Raw genomic sequence first — 20,654 nt, 5'->3', positions numbered from 1 at the left:
GAGGTGGCAAGATGATTTTTTTTTTTTTTTTTTTTTTTTTTTTTTTTTTGCAAGACAGTGATTCTTGCGGAATGAATTACATTCATCTTGCGGGGCACCACTGTAGTATGGTTACTGACCTGGAACCAGACATCCTGGAGAGAGAAGTCAAGTGGGCCTTAGAAAGCATGGCTAACCACAAGGAGGTGGAGGCGGGGCTTGTCACGGTGCAGTCAGTTGCCTCTGGGAAAGCTCCTGGGGGAAACTGGAACCGCCCAGTCTGGGGGTCCCTCATGATATCAAGGATCGCAGGTGACGCTAGGAGAAGTCTCCATGAGCTGCAAGTGAGCATCGGAGGAAAAAGCAGAGACATCACCTTGCCAACAAAGGTCCACATAGTCAAAGCTATGGTTTTTCCAGTAATGATGTGTGGAAGTGAGAACTGGACCATAAAGAAGGCTGACCGCCAAAGAATTGATGTTTTTGAATTGTGGTGCTGGAGGAGACTCTTGACAGTCCCCTGGACTGCAAGGAGATCAAATCTATCCATTCCAAAGGAAATCAACCCTGAGTGCTCATTGGAAGGACAGATCCTGAAGCTGAGACTTCAATACTTTGGCCATCTCATGAGAAGAGAAATCTCCCTGGAAAAGACCCTGATGTTGGGAAAGTGTGAAGGCAAGAGGGGAAGGGGACGACAGAGGATGAGATGGCTGGACAGTGTCTGTGAAGCAACCAACATGAATTTGACCCAACTCCAGGAGGCAGTGGAAGACAGGTGGACCTGGCGTTCTCTGGTCCATGGGGTCACAAAGAGTCAGACATGACTTAATGACTAAGCAACAACAATACAGAGATTATTTTTACAACAAATGGCACAACACGGATTGTTAAATAAACAAACAAACCTGGATATGAAACTTGCCTTTTCTAGTGAATTTGCAAAACTGCTTCTTAATTCTCCTGCTTTGTTTCACAGTCAAGATGTAAACCCATAGAACTTAAGTCCATCTTCACCTCATGAAGAGGCTTCTTTGTTTTACAAGATGTTCCCAGATGGATGGCTCCTTATGCACAAAGATCCTATGCTACTGTTCTGTCTTTTTCTCCTTAATAAGTTGTGGGGGTGGGGTTGGTAGAAGTAGGAAAGAATGGATAGAAACGGCAGAGGGGAAAAAACGGGGAGGTCACAAATAGGAGGCAACAGGGACCCATGCAAAATTCCTACAAATGAGGCAGAGCATTTCCATGACAGAGACCTTGTTCAGCTGCACGTGTTCCTGTCCAAACCTGCCACTGGTCTTTTTTCTGCCCTCCTGTATTTTCCATGGTGTTATATATCTTTTAAAAAGACAGAGGCAAAAGTGGGAGAAACATGATTTGATTACAAATGAACCAAGGTGTTATTTGGATCTTCCATTAGATTCCAAGAATAAGACCATTGTACCACAAAAGCCTCCTTTTGACAGTCCCCCAAGAAACCAAGTCTGGGTCTGTCCTCCCTGCTTGGGAGAGAATGCCAAACCGAACTGTGAAGGGTGAGACGGTGAAAAAGACACAGTGGAAGAAGGCTGTTAGAAGGGGGCATTTCATCCTGTAGATTTGCTGCATGTGCTGTAGCGGCACTTGTGTGCCTTCTTGCACTTTGGCCTGCACTATGATTATTGTGCACTCGGGAATAAGGCAATAAACTGAGACTGACCTGGGCTCACCAATCTGCTGAGTCACTGCAAAAACACAACATGCAAGTTCAACCCAGGAAGCCACGATAGCTTTGAATAACTGGAACGCTGGCATTTCTTCTACTTACTCTGTATCTTTCACATCAGGGCTAATAATATTGGATGGCTTCGTTTCTCTTGCAGGAGCTGCTAGCTTTGGGGCTCAGTAACTTTGTAGGTGGTTTCTTCCAGTGCTGTAGCATCAGCTGCTCCATGTCACGTTCCCTGGTGCAAGAGACCACAGGAGGAAACAGTCAGGTAGGTCCTAGAAAGGTGTATATTCTTTCCTGGTACAGCAGGAACAAAACTAGATGTCAGAGCTTATGCAGCTCTGCAGCACAAAACTCAGTTTTCCTGAATCAACTTGTGTAACAGGGGGAGCAGCTAACCTCATGCATCTTCATCATCAGTTTTTCCACATGAGTAACACATCTGAAGGGGGAATGTGTAGGGTCTACCTATGAGCAAAAACCCCCACCATTTCCCAGAGTTATGCATAGAACTTGCACGTAAACGTGTCCTTATCCCCTCCAGGGAGAACCTGGCCATGGAGATGACCAGGGTTAGCTGGTCTCCTCTAAATGTACGTAGAAAACTGAGCTCTGTAACTCCTGACTGGGGCTTCTAAATCAGGCTGCTGACCACAGCAGTAGGATTGTGGAAATCTCATCTGGAGCAGATTGAAATGCAGGTTGGGATCAACTAGGCAATTTTGATATGTGCAGTCGTGCACTCAGGTGACTATGGGCCCTAAAGGGGTGTGTGTTTCTTTGTTTACTTCAAAGTAAAGCCTAAATAGTTTGGAGGCCCTACTCTTCGTTCCACTAAGTAGAGCTCCAGATGTCATCTGGGTTATATCACCAGATTAGTGGGTCATCTCTCATGTCTAATGTGTAGTTCAAATATTCCACTATTTTCTCAGTATGTAGGACAGAAATATTATGTATAATGCAAGCCCATTTCCATTCACTTCAAGAGCAAAGGGGAGATAAATGATTTAGTCTACAGTAGCTTTGTCCAACTAGTACCTGCCAAATGTTTTGGACTAGAGCTGCCAGCATAGTCATTGCTCATATTCCTGGGGATAATGGGATAGGTAGTCAAACATACCTAGAGGATTCCCAGCAAAGGAAGGTTGGTTTAGGGTTTTTTGAAAGCAAGACACATGAAATGTCCGTAGTATCTCATGATCATCTCAGACACAGCAGGAAAAGGAAAGCAAGGTGTGGATTCTGCAATTCTTCTCTGCCACCCCAATTTGCCCTGCACACAGTACATATCTGTCTTTTCTTTCCTACAGGTAGCAGGGTTGGTCTCCTGTCTTATCATCCTAATAACCATTTTGAAGATTGGGGAGCTTTTCCGAGAACTACCCAAAGTACGTTCAAACTCCTGTTACTTTCTATCTCTGGTCGCTACCCAAAGCACACTTCCTTGGGAGTAACTTTGGCGGAATTCAGCGAGACAGATTTCAGCAACTGTGCACAGGATTGCGCTGTTTTCTCTTTCCGCTTGAAGGGGCTTGATTATTTTTAACTATTTGCATCTTTATATATGGCAGCATAAGTGGAAGATCAAAAAATAGCACAAAGAAGCAAATATCATTATTATTTAACTATTGGAGCTATTGCCACACATACCTTGAAGGGGTTCAGCACTATTGGATAAAAATATCTATATCTTCCTCTCACGTTTCAAGGATTGATTTTATAGTTTAAATGCAGGCTCTTGTCTCGCCATCCACCAACTTGGAATGACCTGCTCTGTAAATTCTCATGTTATATCATCACAATTTCTTTTTCAGGCCATTTTAGCTGCCATCATTCTTGTCAACCTGAAAGGCATGTTCAAGCAGTTTAAAGATATCCCCACATTGTGGAGATCCAACATTATCGACCTGGTAAGAGTCTTCTTATAGGAATCAGGGATAGTTCAAAGGCAGTGACAATAGATGTGGCTTTTGTAAGCCAGCAACCCTGCTGCGTTCTCTGAATTTTATGGGCTTCGGATGTCCTTGGCCTCCATGCCAAGCCTTCCCTCATTTTCCCATCACTTTTTCTCCCATCTTTTTCTTACTGGGGAACATCTGCTCAGGAGAAGAAGAAGAAGAGGGAACATCTGCACTGTGCCTGGTCGCTGCTAGCATGGGGAGCTCCTCTCTCAAACAGCCTAATTTATTGCTTGCCTGCTGTGATCCTGTCCTGATGCTGACAGCTGATGAAAGCTATATGATCAGCAGTGAAGTAGGGGATCCATGGCTACCAGGGACAAAGCGTCAGCACTTTCTAATTAGCTAGAGAAGGACATCATCTATCATCCTCTTTCTGGTTCTCTTTGACCTGAGCTGCAACCCTTACAGTCACTGGTAGGAAGTGGATTTTCCTAGGAGCTGTAGATTTTAGTGAGCTGACCTTGTTTGCAACGCAAAGTATTCTGGGAGTGCCTTGGTCCTGAATGGAAATTCAGACCTATCACTTTACAAAAGGTTTGTTCTTGGAGATGACAACTGCAAGAACTGGCTCATTAACTGTAGATAGTGTTTGCCCCTGGTAGAGCCTCGTGGCGCAGTGGTTAAACCGCTGTACTGCAGCCAAAACTGTGCTCACGACCTGGGGTTCAATCCCAGGTAGCCGGCTCAAGGTTCACTCAGCCTTCCATCCTTCCAAGGTCAATAAAATGAGTACCCAGCTCACTGGGGGTGCAATATGTAGCCTGCGTAATTAACATGTAAACCATTCAGAAAGTGCTTTATACATTATGGGGCAGTAAATAAGCAGCACACTTTGCTTTTTTTTTTCCTTAGTGAGAAAAGCAATTTCTGAAGACTAATGAGCTTTTGGTCTCCCACTGTTTGAGAACATATTGCACTGCTCTCTTTGCTTTCCTCATGAAATCTCATGTCTCTCCTGCTGAGGCCCAACATGCTCGGCACTACACTGCCCCTTACCAGATCACTGCCAGCTGATGCCAGAAAACTGGGTATTCTACTATGTCCCACTTTTTTTGGAGCACCTGTTTGTACACAAACCCACCCACCTGCATGCATGCAAATCTATGCAAATCTAGACTAGAACAACTTCTCTAGGTATGCTACTCTTCTATATATGGGAAGTTTTTCAGGTGAATTGGTAATGAACAAGCCTTCACTATATAATTCCTGCAGTTATAGAAATTATATAATGAATATAATGAATAATGAATGTAATTCCTATAACTGCAATTGTAGAAGTTATATTCCTATATTATAAAGCCTATAATTGTTATATACCTATTATAACTCCTGTGTTTGGAAGAGTTATAGGAATATAGGAATTATATTATTTTATTCTTATATTCCCATTATATCCCTATATAGTTTAATATAAATTAAAATAATATATTATTTTCATATTAATATAATTTAAATAAATTATATTCCTATATAGTTCCTATAATACTACAGTACTACTCCTAATATAGGAGTTGTATTATAAAATAACTGTTATAACAGTTATCATTCCTATATTGGAATGTATAGTTTTCTAGACATTGGTTGTTGTTTTTTTTGGGGGGGGGTCCATAATTCACATGTGGCCCCTGCAAAGTGGCCCTTTGCTCTAGCTTAGTAAATACTGCAGCAAGCATGGAAGCAGAAGCTGCGCCTTCAGTCATGTATTTAATTATGAATGGTTAGATCCATATCCTGACTTTCCACCCTCCCCCCTAGTTAATCCTCTTTACAACTCTGTGAGGTAAGTCAGGCCAACCAAGAGTGGCCAGCAGAAGGTCCACCGTTGAGGTCCATGTACCCAAGGGAACTTGAACCTGGATTCCACAAGACCCAGTCTAACTTTTTAATGACAGCCACACACCAGCCTTCTCTGAGCGAGCCTTTCCACCGGCACACCCATGGACCAGGGGTGCATATCAGGGGAGCAGAACATCATCCAGCACAAGAACAAAACTTGACATCCAGCAGATCCCTAAAAAAGTATTTTAGGGTGTGGTTTCTGACTGGATTTGTTGCATTTCATTGATTTCTGTTGCATTTCATTGATTTCTCTACATGAGACAATAAAGAGCTGAGAAGAAATATAATAATTGGAAATTATATTCTGCAGGGTCCCAGATTTCTGGAGCTCTAGCACTTCCTGCAGGGCGTGTGGACTGAAATAACCTCCTCACCATCACCCTTTGTAGCTGTATGGTGTCACAGATGGGTTAACAGTAGAGTGTGTGCAGAGTCCAATCTATAGTGCTGGCCTCTGAGTCCTGGCCTCCAGCCTACACACCTCTGGCCTTATGTTTCATAAGATGGCTTTTTTGAACTGCTATATACCCAGAGCCTCTAACCAAGCACCAAAACAGTAGCATTTTCTGTATCAAAACACTAATAAGTTCTCAACTTTGTCATTGACTTCTAGGCTTTTCTGGAATTTAGTGTCAGCACTTACTTATGCCTTTTCTTTTGTCATTGTTCTTGTTGTTGTGTTCCACACCACCTCCATCACTGCCTCTAGCTGATCTGGATTGTAACCTTTGTAGCTACCATTTTGCTAAACCTCGATATAGGACTGGGCGTTGCTGTGGTCTTTTCGCTTCTCACTGTCATCTTCCGGACCCAGATGTGAGTATTGTGTTGGCTAGAAAATGGGGAGGGAGCTATATTGACTGTGAGTTTGATTTTAGTAGATTATGACCCTGTAAGAAAACAGTAGGTAGAAGGAGGCTCTGAGGCTTTTCAGAAAGCAGGGTGCTAACCTCTTTCTCTTTTTCTGCTTTTTCTAAGGCCCCACTATTCCATTTTGGGGGAAGTGTCCAGGACAGGCATTTACAAAGATATCGCTGAGTACCAGAAGGTAAGCTTGCCATGAAAACAATTGAAGATGGTGGCTATGGTGGCAGTTCTGCGTAAAACAGGTTACAGATATTTTGCAAAACAAAGTACTGTTCCTCGTGTGGAGTCAAACCTACATGATCAGGGGGAGCCAGATTGACATTCTTGCTGGAGAAGTGGAATAAGGAGACCTCCAAGAGCAAAAACCTATTCTTTTCCATTCTCTCTGGGAAGACCAACCATTCCTCAATAACAATGTATTCCTTTATTGCAGTGGTATGCCTCATCCCTTCATGGAGCAGAGATCAGGGCACAGAACAGGTCTATTTTCACAGCTTAGCTTTGGAGGACATTAAGTTGAGAAACAGTAGATCGTCCACTGCCACCTCAGCATCTGAACACTGTCCCCTAGTGCACTGGTTCTTAACCTTGGGTTACTCAGGAGTTTTGGACTGCAACTCCCAGAAGCCTTCACCACCAACTGTGCTGGCTGGGGTTTCTGGGAGTTGCAGTTCAAAAACATCTGAGTAACAAAGGTTAAGAACCACTGCCCTAGTGTATTCATTGCATTCACTCCTTATTTTGCTTTGTTTCTAGGCTGAGGAGGTCCCAGGTGTGAAGATTTTCCGCTCTTCAGCCACAATCTATTTTGCAAACAGCGCTCTCTACACAGAGGCCCTTAAAAAAAAGGTGAGGAAGGTTTGGAAGACTCTCCTTGATTTCTTCTGCTACAGTTTCTGTATCAGCTATATAATTTTTCTAACTTTTTTTAAATTAATTTTCCAGTCTATCTACATTGTTTGTGCTTATCAGACATCGTGTTACATACTTGCTTACAATTATTTGTTTTTTACATCTCAGTGTCTTCTCGATTATCCCCCCAAATTCCGACCTTCTTTCAAACCATTCATATACAGATTTTAGTATATAGTATAGCTACTATCATAATATTACTCTCATATTATATAAAGTTCTCAAGATCTTCTAATAACATTCTTATTGAAAGTGGTTCCAGATCCATGACCCAGCTTTATATCTACTTTAGTCTGCCTAAAATAAAAAGTCACCATATTACATCTTTACCCTGATTCGGGCTCCCTTATTTCAATTTAGTTCTCCTTTTAATATATAGAATATACCCTTTTACAGATCCAAATGATAAATATAAACATGTTTCCAATATTAAGGGGCCCTTCCTTGTTTTCCCTTTTTTCATCTTTCTAGGTAATTCCTTCTCTGGTTCCTCTTTTTTCATTCCCTGCTATATCTCTAAACATGCTGTCATCTTTCATGTCCTCTAAAACCATTTTGTAGATCTGATTTATGTCCATTTTTTGTACTTGGTCTATCTTCAATGAGTCTTCCAGGCTTTTTTTGGTTAATTTTGCTGTTTTTTCCCCTTTGTCTTCCCTTGGTACTCTCCTCTGGTCCAAGACTGATGTTTCTCTTAGATTAACTTTCTTAAGCTGCTGCTTGGTTTGGCATGCATCATCTGTGATACTCCCATTTCCTTCCTTGTTGTTTTCAGTTGCTTGTGGACTATAGTCCTTATGTTAATTTTGCCTCTTCATAATGAGATGTCATGGTGGTTAATATTTGTTGAAGCCTAAATTTTACTTCATTCCAGAATTCTCCTTGTTGTGCCATTCTGTTTCTGCTGCCTAGATGCTTATAAACAGATATTCCAAATTTCCAGAGTCATTTCAGGAGTTCCGCTTTGGCTATGTAGAGTTGAACCAAATTCGACCCAAGGAACAGTTTTTGAAAAGTCCACTTTAGGGTTAATTCCGGCCAAATGCAAAGAGAAGCTCACGAGGAGATAAACAGTTTTTCAGCCTTAAGCAACAACAGAATGTCCAAGGCCACCTCTTCTGGGAATCATTCCAAACACTTTAGATAGACAAAACAATGTCCACACTTAATTTGCATGAAGGTCTCTTAAGCTTATAACGCCAGGTTGTAAATATTCTTAAAGTATAGTTTTAAAAAGTTACTTTCTTCAGCTATCCCTCTCACCAGATTTTCTGCCGCTTTAGAAAGTTACTGAGATAAGATAGCAATTCTTTTTTTTCCATATGTAGGGGTACATAGGCAATTAGTTGCAAAAGAATTCTCACCCGATGGAAAGACAGCGATGCCAGGTGCTGTTCCTTGCTTCTCTCGGACGGCTGCCAGTGACTTGGAAGCTAGCCGAAGCTGCTTATTTCTGCCCATTGGCTGATTAGGGAGTTTCCTGGATCGAACCGGGGTGGCCGCCGCCCCCCGTGATCAACAGGCTTTCTCCCCCAGTTCACCACCCCTCCAGGGTGGTTCCGACACCCTACGGTGTCCCAAAACGGGTCAGAATTCAGCCCAGGGGACAGAGCTCTGTCCTCCTGCTGCTGTCTCGTCGTGACGTCAAGCCGGAAGTCCTGCTATATAATTTTTTTAGTGCATGCAATGGGCAAACTTTTTTTGTATTTGTTTGTTTATCCACCCATCGTTATTTTATTATTGTTTTATTATTTATTCATTATCAGTGCACAAGAGTGCAGCAGTGATGTTGTTGCAGAGCACAGAAATTTGATATTCTACGTGGCAATTCTAAAAATGAGCCCCCCCCATTATGAATTTCAACTGTACTTTGGATAAGCAGTAAATTTGGCACATGAGGCAGTTTGTTCTTACTCTGTGCTAAACTGGTGGAAATATGCAGTGCGAAGGGAGAGAATATACTGACCTGTGCCCAGAGTTTGATGGAAGATTCCAGGAGTTGTGGTTAAAAAAAAAACCCTTAACATTAGAAAGCCCTGATGAGCATGAAGTCATTTACCTTTCTAAAGTCCCACAATGTTCATAGAGGGAAAGAGGAATGGAAAGCAGGCATGGGAAATGTAAGGTCCTTCTGGCATTGTCGGACTGCAACTCCTGTCATGTTCTTACTTTGGCTGTGCTATCTAAGTTTGACAGGAGTTGCAGTCCAACAACATCTGGAGGACCATCTTTTCTTGACCCTTGCCATAGACTAAGGCTCCCAACACCATTAACATTATGCACCAGAAGCAAGTAAATGGTCGATATTCTTTAGAGTCCTGTAGGGATAACGGTGGCTGGTGCATTAAGGACCTGTCTCTTTTTTTGTAGTGTGGCATTCCTGTGGATCATCTCATTAAAAAGAAGAAGAAAGCCCTAAAGAAGCAGAAGAAGAAAGAACAGAAAGAAGAAAAGAAGAAACAGGTGCAATTTTCTGCCAAGCATTTGTTATTTAATTTGCAACTGATGTGCATGTTTTCCATTAAGCTTCCTGTGAACAATTAATCCAGACCAGCAATCCTCAGCTGGGTGCCCTCAGGAAATGTTGAATGACAGGTATCATCACCTCTAGCCCATGGCAGACACATGTGGAGGACACCCAGTTTGGGGAATTGGTGGACTGGGGGTGTGACTTCATAGGGAAATATTTCACAATTTGCTGTGCAATTAGCATGGGTGAATTTGAAGTATTTTTTCCATGATTACACACCATAAAGTTCAATGTGAATCAGCTTGTCCTTTTTTTCCTTCCAGTTCAGACTTTTCCTCCCTGCTGCTGCGGGTATTTTACTTTTTTCTTAACTGCTACAACATGACCAGTGTTTTGTCTGATGATAGTTTATTTTTGTTCTATAAAAGGACTGTATGTGTGTGTGGGGGGGGTTACTGGTGACATTATAAGTTGGGAAGTGATGTTTTGGGGGCAGTGGGGACATTCACCCCTGTGATATTTCTCCTGAAGTATTTTTAAAATTAAAAAGAAAAAGACTGAGTCTAGTGCTAGATCACCTCCACACAGACCAGGAAAAAAAATCATATAAAATTGCGACAGCTCTGACAAACTCCGGCAGACCACAATGCTCCCATGGTATGTGTGTATGTTTCTGGATGTATGGAGAATTTTAGAAAACTATTCCTTTTTCCTTACCGCCGTGCAACCCTTTAAACAGTTCCAGCAGCTTGACAGCAGACCCTAAAAGAAGAAATAGGGACTAGCCGGAGGACAATATCAAAGGCAGGGGGCTGTGGAATTGCCTTGGATTGAGGGGCCAGTGTGGATGATGATAGCAAAACAACCAGAGGGGCTTCATGCAGTCAGCTAAACCAAATGCAGTTGACAAAAGAGACACAGAATCAAGCTGGTGACAAGCTGAATCACTCCCCTCCAGCTTGCCAATGTAGTTGCACCCTTAGGAATTAAGGAACTCATGAACCTCCAGATATTGTTAGACTACAACTCCCATAATTCCTTATTCTTGGCTGTTCCAGCCAGGCCTCACGGGAGCTGCTGCTGAACAACCCCTTCAGAGCAACGTGGTTCCTGATTTTGATTTTGAGCATTGTTTTAATGTTATTGGCATTGCCACAGCCAGTACTAAAAGAAGATACAGCTTCTAGGAGCACTTATAGGCATTTGTATGCACTTGTGTTGTTGATCTGAGTCTGAGTGCCTACATCCTAATTTCATACATGAAAAAACTGAATAGCTCCCCTATCATCTAGCATGTGCAAAGATATTGTGTGATATCTTGTTTTCAATGAGCATGAAATAAACGTGCATCTTTCGTCTCCCCTCCCCCTTCTAATGCTTTGTTCTGGGAGTCCTTTACCTGTTTCTGAAAAGGTCACAAAGATGAAAGGTTGTTGTGGCTTCAATTCTAATTCATGCCTTTCTCTTCTTCTGGTTACAGAAAATGGCTTCTAAGACCAATGCAGTATATGATGCTGGAGTCAACAACCTTGGATTTGTGGATATCACTATGGAAACAAAGTCTTCGGTATTTATCAAACTGGACTTTTTATATATACCATATTTTTCGCACCATAAGACACAATTTTTTCCCACAAAACAGGGGGGTGGAAAGTCTGTGCGTCTTATGGAGCGAAGAAAACAGATTATATTTTCCTGTTTTCTTCTCCTAAAAAATTGGTGCGTCTTATGGAAAGGTGCGTCTTATGGAAAGAAAAATACGGTATATACATTAGTTTTATTCGCCTTTCCTTGCTGAGGAGATCTGTATACTCCCACTGCAGGGGTTCAGCAAGCTAATAGGTGGCGACTCTTAGCCCTGTCCAGCACCCTGTACATTTCCTGAAAGATACCAAGAGCCAAGATTGCTTGGTATGTCAGGCAAAATAAAATAAAATAAAATAAAATAAAATCTAAAGAAGACAAAAACACTGTGGCCCTTTGAAGTGTCACATTAAATATTTTCATGTGAACTTTTGGGACAAGTCCATTTCATCAGACATTCTTCTGAGATTACCTGGGAAGCTTTGTGGGCCTGTAAACAGTGACATGTTGGAAGCTGACTGTGCTTTCTCTCTCTCAAAGGAACCTGGGAATGACATTTCAGTGATTGAGTCTAATGGAACGGTGAAGGACTGGGAGTCTCAAAATCACAACGAGGCACAATCTTGTTCCACACCAGACCTGAAGGCCCTGGGATTGGAAAAGCCATCTGTTCACACAATTATACTGGACTTGACACCTGTCAGCTTTGTGGATACCGTCTGTGTCAAGACTTTAACAAATGTAAGGGATAACAAGAAACCGATGACTACTTTTGAGGCAGCCCCTCTGCTATGCTCTTCCTGCTGTCAAACCTAATGGGGAAATCTATCCCTAAGGCCAACAGTGTTGAAGGCTAGAGTTTTCCCATGCCCAGAGAGGTTTGCTGGCATCTAGATGGTTTAAGATCAAATACTTTAGAACACACAGATTTTTAAAAGTACAAAAATCTGAAAGGCTAGAGGATGATTTTTGTGAGACAAAAAAAAGTAGAGGGACTGGACCTCTTTTCCTTCCTGCTGCAATCCTGAGGAAAATCCTTCTTCTGAAGCTGGTATTTGCTTGAGAGGAAATCCCCTCAATTGTAGGGGACTGCCCTCTTTTATTTTACCAAGAATGGCTCAGGAATCACATGATGCCATGAAATAGCATTGTTCCCACTGGGCCATGCTCCAAACATCCATCCCCTGCAGGACTCCAACTTCACCCTGCCCGTCCGTTGTTTGAAGCAGCAGCAACATTTGTTCTAACAGGGTGGGCATCCATGTCCCTCCAGATGCTGTTGGGCTGCAATTCCCATCAGCCCTGCAAAGCTTAGTCAAGGATGAGGGATCAAGGGTGTTACAATCCAGCAACATCTTAAGGGCCACAATCGCCCACCCCTCTCTTACAAGTTTTTTTGTTTTTAAAGAAATTGTTTCTATTCTCCTCCTACCTCTTATTTATCACAATAATAACTTCCATAGCTCTTCAGAATTATTTCTTTATTGAGGAAGGATATTTATATTCTACTCTATATCCTGAGACCTCAGGGTGACATGATAATAATGTGTGGTCAAGTCAATTCTGACTCACAGGGACCCTTTTCAGGGTTTTCCAGGTAAAGAGTCCTCAGAAATGGTTTAGCATTCCCTCCTTCTCCGGGAGTGCCCTGGGGCAGTACAGCTTGCTCAAGGTCACAAAGGCTGGCTATTCTGGACAATAGGAACCTGAACCCCCAACCTCTGCCTCTGCAGCCAGATACCTAACCCACTGGGTTATCAGCCAGCCAGGGTGAAACAAAACCATAGAAACAATGTAAAACTACTCCGTTTTATATTTGATTCAATAAATTACTGCTGATTTCTCAAGGAAATCTCTATCTCTGTCATCTGCTGGAGTAGCCAGTTACCAAAAAGAGGGCAAAAGAAGACACAGATTTTCATTCCTTCTGCACAGGGTGTTGGGGAAATTATTTTTATTTTATGCATTCCTGTGCATGTTCAGTTATTTACTTTAGAATTTTCCGCTCAAAACTATAAAAAGAATAATTATCTGGTTATTCGGAGACCCACTTTGCTCATGTGCTGTGGGCTAGCGGTTCTCCACTTTGAAAGCAATGAAATTTTATTGTTTTATTGTTGACATTCACTCAGCATCCTATTGACCTCCAGGCAGTGAACATGAGCTGGGCTGAAGGGCCATCCTTTCCCAATAAGGGTGAATTAGATGTGTGTATAGAAACTGAGAAATGATTATGGCTATTTAAATAGAAACACAACTTTGTATTTCTTGTCCTTGGCAGATATTTAAAGATTTCCAGGAGATTGAAGTGGATGTATTTCTTGCTGGCTGCCAAGGTAAGGTGGCTTAGGATGACCAGGTTGGCTAAAATGCAGTAAACAAGCAATCACCTCAGAGCAGATCTTGCTAATTTTATTTAAAAACAAAAACCCTACAATTCCAGACTTCCCCAGTCAACATGGCCTCAGTAGGAGAGAGTAACAAGAATTAAAAGGGATGAGGCATGCACACCAGCTACACCCCTTCAGTCCTTGACCTCCACTGCTTCTTAATCAGGATTCCCAGTCACACAAGAGGTTGAACTCCAAGTTAATGTTGAACAAAAGCTTGCTGCAGATATTGGGATTCAACCTGGGGGATTTCAGAAGCTAGAAAGAGGGCCAACTCATACAAGGAGGTCAGGAGCAGGGCTTGTGTGGACAGTCTCGTCTGTTGTGCTCATTTTAGTCTACCATAACACCAGAACAGAGCTGTTGTATTGGGTAAAAATCTTGGTATACCACTAAGATTTTTTCTAGTTCTAGTTTCTATATTAGAATTAGTTTTTAAAAAGCAGGACACCGTTAACAGTAATATAGACAAGGAAATTTCAGGAGATGCTGCTTGTGACATCAGCTGCCTTTCTGTTCAAATAGCCTTTTTTGTGCAACTCTTAAGGGCACAGGACCCCTGTCTTTACTTGCATCTGGACATCCGACACTATACCCAGTTTTGAACTATGGGCATTTGTGGGTCCTAGTGTGGACATTTTTGCCATTGTCATGGGCCAAACTAGATGTGACCTGGAAGATTTCTGACCCTCCTACCCTTTTCTGGGCTACTAATTAGGACCCTCATGTGGAGACTTTGAAGTCTGTGGAAGAGGTATTCTGGAAAAGTGTCAAGCTTCTTCTCCCATGTAATCCCCCCCCCCACACACACATCAAGAAACTACTAAAGGGCTTTGCTGTCTACCTCACAGTAAAATTGACATCAGGTGTTGGTGATTTAAAACAGGTAAAGGGCAAGAGGGTTAAACCAGAAGGAGGTAAATGGTGCCCCCTCCCAATGTTGTTGGACTACAATTCCCATGAACTCTCACCAGCACCAGCAAGTGTGAGAAATACTGGCAATATCTGGATGGCCATGTTTTGCTCACCCCTTTGCCTATATTAAATAGTTTTTCCCAGAGTGTCAGTTTGTGATCTTCAAAGGAGCTGCATGGGGTTGCTAAGCTGCACAATATAACATAGTAAACACACAGAGAAGTAGATCCTAATCATGCTAATGTGGCCCTGAATAAAGAAGGAGTGAATCTCCTCTGTCCTTCATGTATTCATTCATTTCATTCAGGTATGGGGAACTGTGGCTCTCCAGATATTGATGGACTTCAGCTTCCAGAAGTCCTAGCCAGTATAGACAGTGGTAAAGGATTATGGGGATTGAAGTCCAGCATCTGGAGGGCCACAGTTGCCTTCCTTTGGTTTAATTCATACCCCAACTTTCCACTAGGCAACAAAAATTCAAGTTACTTAACAGTCATCATGACTCTTCTATCATGCCCAGATTGTGAACTCCTAGAAATACCTCATGTAGGCGAAAAACCCTAGATGTGATGAACTAGCAAGTAATGCTTATGATCTTGGCTCAGCAAAAAATATAGACAATTTATGGACTGAGCTTTCATCATTTGCACTGCTAGTGTGGAATGGTGAAGGGGACTCAGAAGGGCCATATCAAGCTATAACATCACACTTTTGCATGCGTGTTCTTTACTTTTCTCCCCACAGCTTCCGTGATTTCCCAGCTGGAAAGAGGTGGTTTCTTCAGCAAAACTATCACCAAGCAACACCTTTTTGCAACAGTCCATGATGCGGTTACCCATGCCATCAGGAAACAGGGCTTGCCACAAAATGACACAGTAAGCATCAAATTATTTTCCTCATTGCTCATAACCTCTACTTCTGCACTATCCCACTGGTCTCAGGAATGCATGTATGTGTCTCTCATTGTTCATTTCATGATAGATATACTTCTCAGTTCTAACTACTGTACATACTTTGCAATCTCCCTTTAAACAGGGAGGGGAAGCTCTTCCAGCATGATGGCCATTCCTTTTCAGTCAAGTCCTTGCGGGCCACATTCTGCTTTTTGATGAAAGGAGAGTCTAAAGAACAAAAAGAGGGAACCAAAAATAACATGCTTTAACATGCAGCCTTGTGGTGCAATGGTTAAACAGCTGTACTGCAGCCAAAACTGTGCTCACAAGCAAGGGGTCAGTCCCAGGTAGCCGGCTCAAGTTTGGCTCAGCCTTTTATCCTTCCAAGGTTGGTAAAATGAGTCCCCAGCTTGCGGGAGGAGGGGGAATGTGTAGCCTGTATAATTACCATGTAAACTGCTGAGAAGGTGCTTTAACCACTATGGTATATAATCAGTACACTTTGCTTTTTGCTTTGCTTTAATTTGAAGCTCTTCTGCCAGTAACTAAGCCTTGGGAGAAGTATGTCAGCCTTTCAAAATGTGTGTCTGTGCGTGAGGGGGGGGGGAACAAAAGCTGAGGAATAATTACTTGATGTTTCTCAGGGACTTGGCTGCCTGCAAAACCTTAGCTGCAGCACCTGATGTTGCCCACCCTATTTTAGACCAAGGGAGTATATTCTATTTCATCACAGATGCCACATCCTTACACTGCAGAGTTAATGCAATCTTTTTGCAATGAACTATAAGGGGTGTTCTCTGTCTTATGAGCTAAGAAGATTCTATCTTAGGCCAAAAGTATGTGTGTCCTCTACATTGTGTATTTGCTTTAAAACCACGACACTAAGAAAGTACAACCTGTGCAAATCAGGAGGCAGTGGAGGCTAGTGACTCTGATGTCACACATGCAGGTATGAGTGCATGCATGTGTCCACTCTGAGCTCTAATCCAAACATTAAATGAGCTATCCACGTTAATGAACCTATGGGGAGGATAGGTTTCAGCACCTTGGACAGTTCCTATAAAGTCTCTACTATCAGATGATCTAGTGCAGTGGTTCTTAACGTGGGCGATAATGCCCCCCAGAGGGCGATTTCATTTTTCAGGGGGGCAGTAGAACAAAAAGGGGCGGCGTGGGGGCGCTGGAGCAGAAGGGGGCGGTAGGGGGGCACTGGAGCAAGCCAAACCTGTGAAGATGGCTGCAGCCTTTTTACAGTGTGAATGAATATATATTTTCGTCCAATTTTAATTTAGTTTCAGACTTTTTGTCTTGAAATTTTTAGTTCCTGCATTTGTTTTTATGCCCTTTTTATATTTCTTTTTGCGTCTTAAAATTCACTTGCAACTAAATAATTAAATGTTACTTTTTGGGGGGCATTTCGTTTTCTTGTAATTTAATTTTGTTTTCAGGGGTCATTGGATTTAAGTGTCTTAAATAAATAAATAAATAAATAAATAAATAAATAAATAAATAAATAAATAAATAAATAAATAAATAAATAAATAAATAAATATATATATATCATCACCACCGGGGGGGCGATGATAACTTCCTCAATGGCTCAAGGGGGCGTTTCTTTCAAAAAGGTTAAGAACCACTGATCTAGTGCACTGGTTCTTAAACTTGGGTTACTCAGAAGTTTTGGACTGCAACTCCCAGAAGCCTTCACCACCAGCTGTGGTGGCTGGGGTTTCTGAGAGTTGCAGTTCAAAAACATCCGAGTAACAAAGGTTAAGAACCACTGATCTAGAGCAGGGGTCCCAACCACCAGTCCACGGCCCAGTGCCAGTCTGTGGCCTGGGCCAGACTAGGCTGCGGAGACAGATCTCCCACCCACCCTGCACACACTCCCCACCGCACAGCCCCTTCGCACATGTGCACAAGTGCACGCAACCCCACGCAAGTGCCCCCTTCGTGCATGTACACAAGCGCCCCCTGCCCTTTGCACATGCGTGTGTAGGTGTGCCCGCATGAGCGCCCCCACCCCTTCGCGAGAGCACATGCCTGCTCCTTCGCGCATGTGTGGGAGTGGGGGGAGATGCCCCACCTTCCCCAACCAGTTTGCAATGTTAAAAGGGTTGGGGAGCACTGATCTAGCGCTCTAACATTCTTTTCCATGAACTTGCTGAGATGCCCTGAAAGCCAAAACTTTTCAGCTTCAGCTTTTGTTCGTAGATCTGTAATACTGGGCTTATAATATCGAAAGCTTTCTTCACTGTATAGATTGGTGCACCAATACCTCTGTCATCATGTCAACGATCAGCACTAGTAGGTTTTATTTTTAAACCTAACCAAAGAATAAAAAGGGAGATGGATCTTGTGCTCTGTGCTGAGAAGTCAATTCTGACTTAAGATGACTTTTGTAGGATGTGCAAGGTGAGGAACTGAAGGTGTTCCCACCCTCTAGTGAATTTCCATGGCTAAGCCAAAATTTAAACCCAGATCTCTTGAGTCTGACTCTGACACTGTCCACCCCACTCCATGCAGTTTCGATCTTCAAAGGAGAGAATGCTATAAAAAGAGGGAGACTGTTCCTTATCCTATTTGTACAGGATGTTTACCCTGGATAAGTTTTCTCGGGAGTGTCTTCAATGGATATGTAGAATGCTATTGGTGTGCTGACTCTGAAAGAATATGTCTGTCTTATACTTATGAATATTTGGGGTGGTGATCAAAAACTAATTATAAAGTTGTTTTCAGCTGCTGTCAGAAGAAACCAATGCCAGTTATCTTTTTCCCCCCACCTTCCATAGGTCAGCCTTAGCACAAAAATCTAAACAGCGGATTCATCTGCTCCTTTCAAGGAGCAGAAAACAGTGCTGCACATTCACAGATGTGACTGATGAAATCTTGTCAAAGCAAATGATGAAGAATTCTCCACCACTGGGAATCTACTGAAGAAATGAAGAGTACTGAATACATGAGAAATTTGGAGAACTTGATGGCTTTCCCTGGAGATTCTTCTTTTGACTTTGGAAAACCTAAAAGATCAATCATTGCTGAGAACATGTTTTTAGGCACCAGATCTTCAGGTCTTCCTGTGGACACATTGCAAGGCCCTACAGTTCTGGACAAAGAAAAATTCTTCAGGGATAAGGATGTTCCACTTGGCTGGGGAGCATCATATTGTCAGCCAATGTGAAAGTCCTTTCATGTGTGCATAGAATACCAGCAACCATTCTCCATGGAAGACATCTGTACCTTATTTATGTCTGTTCTCTTATATCTGAATTTTAAAGCAAGCTATGTATAACTTGAATGTATACATTCCTGTTTGGATACAAAGGAATAGGCCTCTGCACACACTTTGCAAATAGCAGGACCTCTGTTTGATACTTGCCATTTCTGATTAAAGTGATTAGGTTGTAGGCAACAGGCAAAGCCTAGTTCGGTGCCTGTTTGTACCCCTTGGGAGTCACCACTGGCCAGAGTGGGCGACTGTCCAGGGGTTGGACTCTGTATGAGACAGCTTGACATACTAGCTTTCACTGAACTTACCTCACTCCACTAAACCTAAGTTCAGCATGTCAAAAATAACTGCACAGGATGCAAGACATGGATCCGTCAACTATAGATAATAAGCATCTTGGTGTTTACATTTCTGAAAATCTATAAATATTTGAAATAATAAATGAAATATAGTCTGAATGGTTTGCGGCATAAATGTCCCATTAGTGGGATGTGCTGGTGAATTGGTTTTAGGTAGGTGAAGTAAAGTTTAGTAAAATTGCTTTTTTGCACGACAGTTCCCAGAATCCTCTGGCAGCATGGTCAGTGCTGGCTGAGAGGTTATGTGAATTGTGGTCCAAAGTAATTTTTCCAAGGTTGGAGTGGAATCTTGTATGTCAGACATCTTTGCCTATTCTGCACAAAGCAGTACAGTAAATAATGGAGTTGAGCAGTGAGTGACTGGTAACCTATAATGAGCACCTAACACTTGGATCACAAGGTGCACCCAAGCCAAAGGAAACTTGCTCCAATTTTATTTAGAGAGAAAATATCTTCAGAAATTGTAGACATGTCATATGTGTTTATTTATTGTCAATGAAACTTGTGTTTCAGTCATGCAGTGTTGTGCAGTTCACAGCTCAGCACATGACAAACCTTTTTGCTGTGCTCCTGGATGCACAAGTAGAACCAACATGTTTTTAATTTGGCTTGAAGCCCAGACAGACACTGTACAGAATGGAGTGTTAGATCAATACGGTAAAGTTCTGGCAAATGCAGTTTTTAGAAAATAACTACAACTGTGGTAGTATTATTTTCTTTTTAATGGTTCCCTATATAGAAATTTCCCTGCATACAGAAAAGAAGCACCCCGGGAAATGAGCTAAATTAAACTTTCCCTGATATAGCAATGCTCCACAGAATAATCCCCTTTTTATTCCTTCGGATATTTTTAAAGAACATTTGTCATGAGTTTGAATAATATGATTTGTGATATATCTAGCAATAAAATATAAATACATTTTTAGAAGTGTTACATGTTTATATGTCTTAATTAATGATGTTCATCTGCTTCTGGCTTTAAATCATTCTGTTTTATTAGAATTATCTATTGTAGCAAATTTTCCATATAGCAGTTTCTCCAGGGAGAAAAGATTCATAACAAGAAAGCTTGGTTTTAGTTTTCCTTTAAAACTAATATTTGTTTATAGTTTTTGACGGAAGGACAAAACTATAGTGTTTTATATGCAGTATGCTATTGAATACCTTTTTATAGTTTGAAACATCTTACTCTTTGGTAAATTGCATAAGGTTCCAGGTAACATTTTGTTTGTCAGACACAGAGCTGACACAAACTCCTTACCACTTGAAGTGAAACAGAAGGGCCGCTGAGCCAGTTATTGGAGGGAAAGGAGGTGGAAGAGGCATCTAGCTCCAGAGCCTAGATCAGTGATGGTGAACCTTTTTGAGCCTGAGTGCCCAAAGAGCAACACAAAATCAACTTATTTATTTCAAAGTGCCAATACTGCAATTAAAACCAGAAAGCAGTGATTTTAGTTTAGAAAAAACAACTGCCCTTGCATTGCAAAGGTTAAATGCTTGCGTATTTTTTTTTCTATGGGTGGTATTAACAAAGAAATACTTACT

General features: G+C 41.9%; 1 protein-coding gene across 2 annotated transcripts in view; it reads left to right on the top strand.

Annotated features, from left to right (window-relative positions):
* Nucleotides 1-20,043, top strand: part of SLC26A6 (solute carrier family 26 member 6) — a 47,288-nt gene extending 27,245 nt beyond the window's left edge. Inside the window, exons 10-21 of one of the 2 annotated variants that reach the window (XM_072989570.2) lie at nucleotides 1,845-1,958; nucleotides 3,001-3,078; nucleotides 3,505-3,600; nucleotides 6,200-6,306; nucleotides 6,469-6,538; nucleotides 7,114-7,206; nucleotides 9,640-9,732; nucleotides 11,220-11,306; nucleotides 11,864-12,064; nucleotides 13,605-13,659; nucleotides 15,373-15,503; nucleotides 18,314-20,043. In XM_072989570.2, the coding sequence (XP_072845671.2) occupies nucleotides 1,845-1,958; nucleotides 3,001-3,078; nucleotides 3,505-3,600; nucleotides 6,200-6,306; nucleotides 6,469-6,538; nucleotides 7,114-7,206; nucleotides 9,640-9,732; nucleotides 11,220-11,306; nucleotides 11,864-12,064; nucleotides 13,605-13,659; nucleotides 15,373-15,503; nucleotides 18,314-18,337 (1,149 nt within the window). In that variant the 3' untranslated portion in view covers nucleotides 18,338-20,043. Of the gene's footprint in view, nucleotides 1-1,844; nucleotides 1,963-3,000; nucleotides 3,079-3,504; nucleotides 3,601-6,199; nucleotides 6,307-6,468; nucleotides 6,539-7,113; nucleotides 7,207-9,639; nucleotides 9,733-11,219; nucleotides 11,307-11,863; nucleotides 12,065-13,604; nucleotides 13,660-15,372; nucleotides 15,504-18,313 lie in introns of both variants that reach the window. The other variant, XM_072989569.2, reaches the window with a different exon arrangement.
* Nucleotides 20,044-20,654: the final 611 nt, after the last annotated feature.

The sequence above is a fragment of the Pogona vitticeps genome, chromosome 2 (assembly GCF_051106095.1).
Source record: "Pogona vitticeps strain Pit_001003342236 chromosome 2, PviZW2.1, whole genome shotgun sequence".
In the NCBI taxonomy this organism is placed as follows: Eukaryota; Metazoa; Chordata; class Lepidosauria; order Squamata; family Agamidae; genus Pogona; species Pogona vitticeps.
This window is presented reverse-complemented; position numbering and strand designations above follow the sequence as displayed.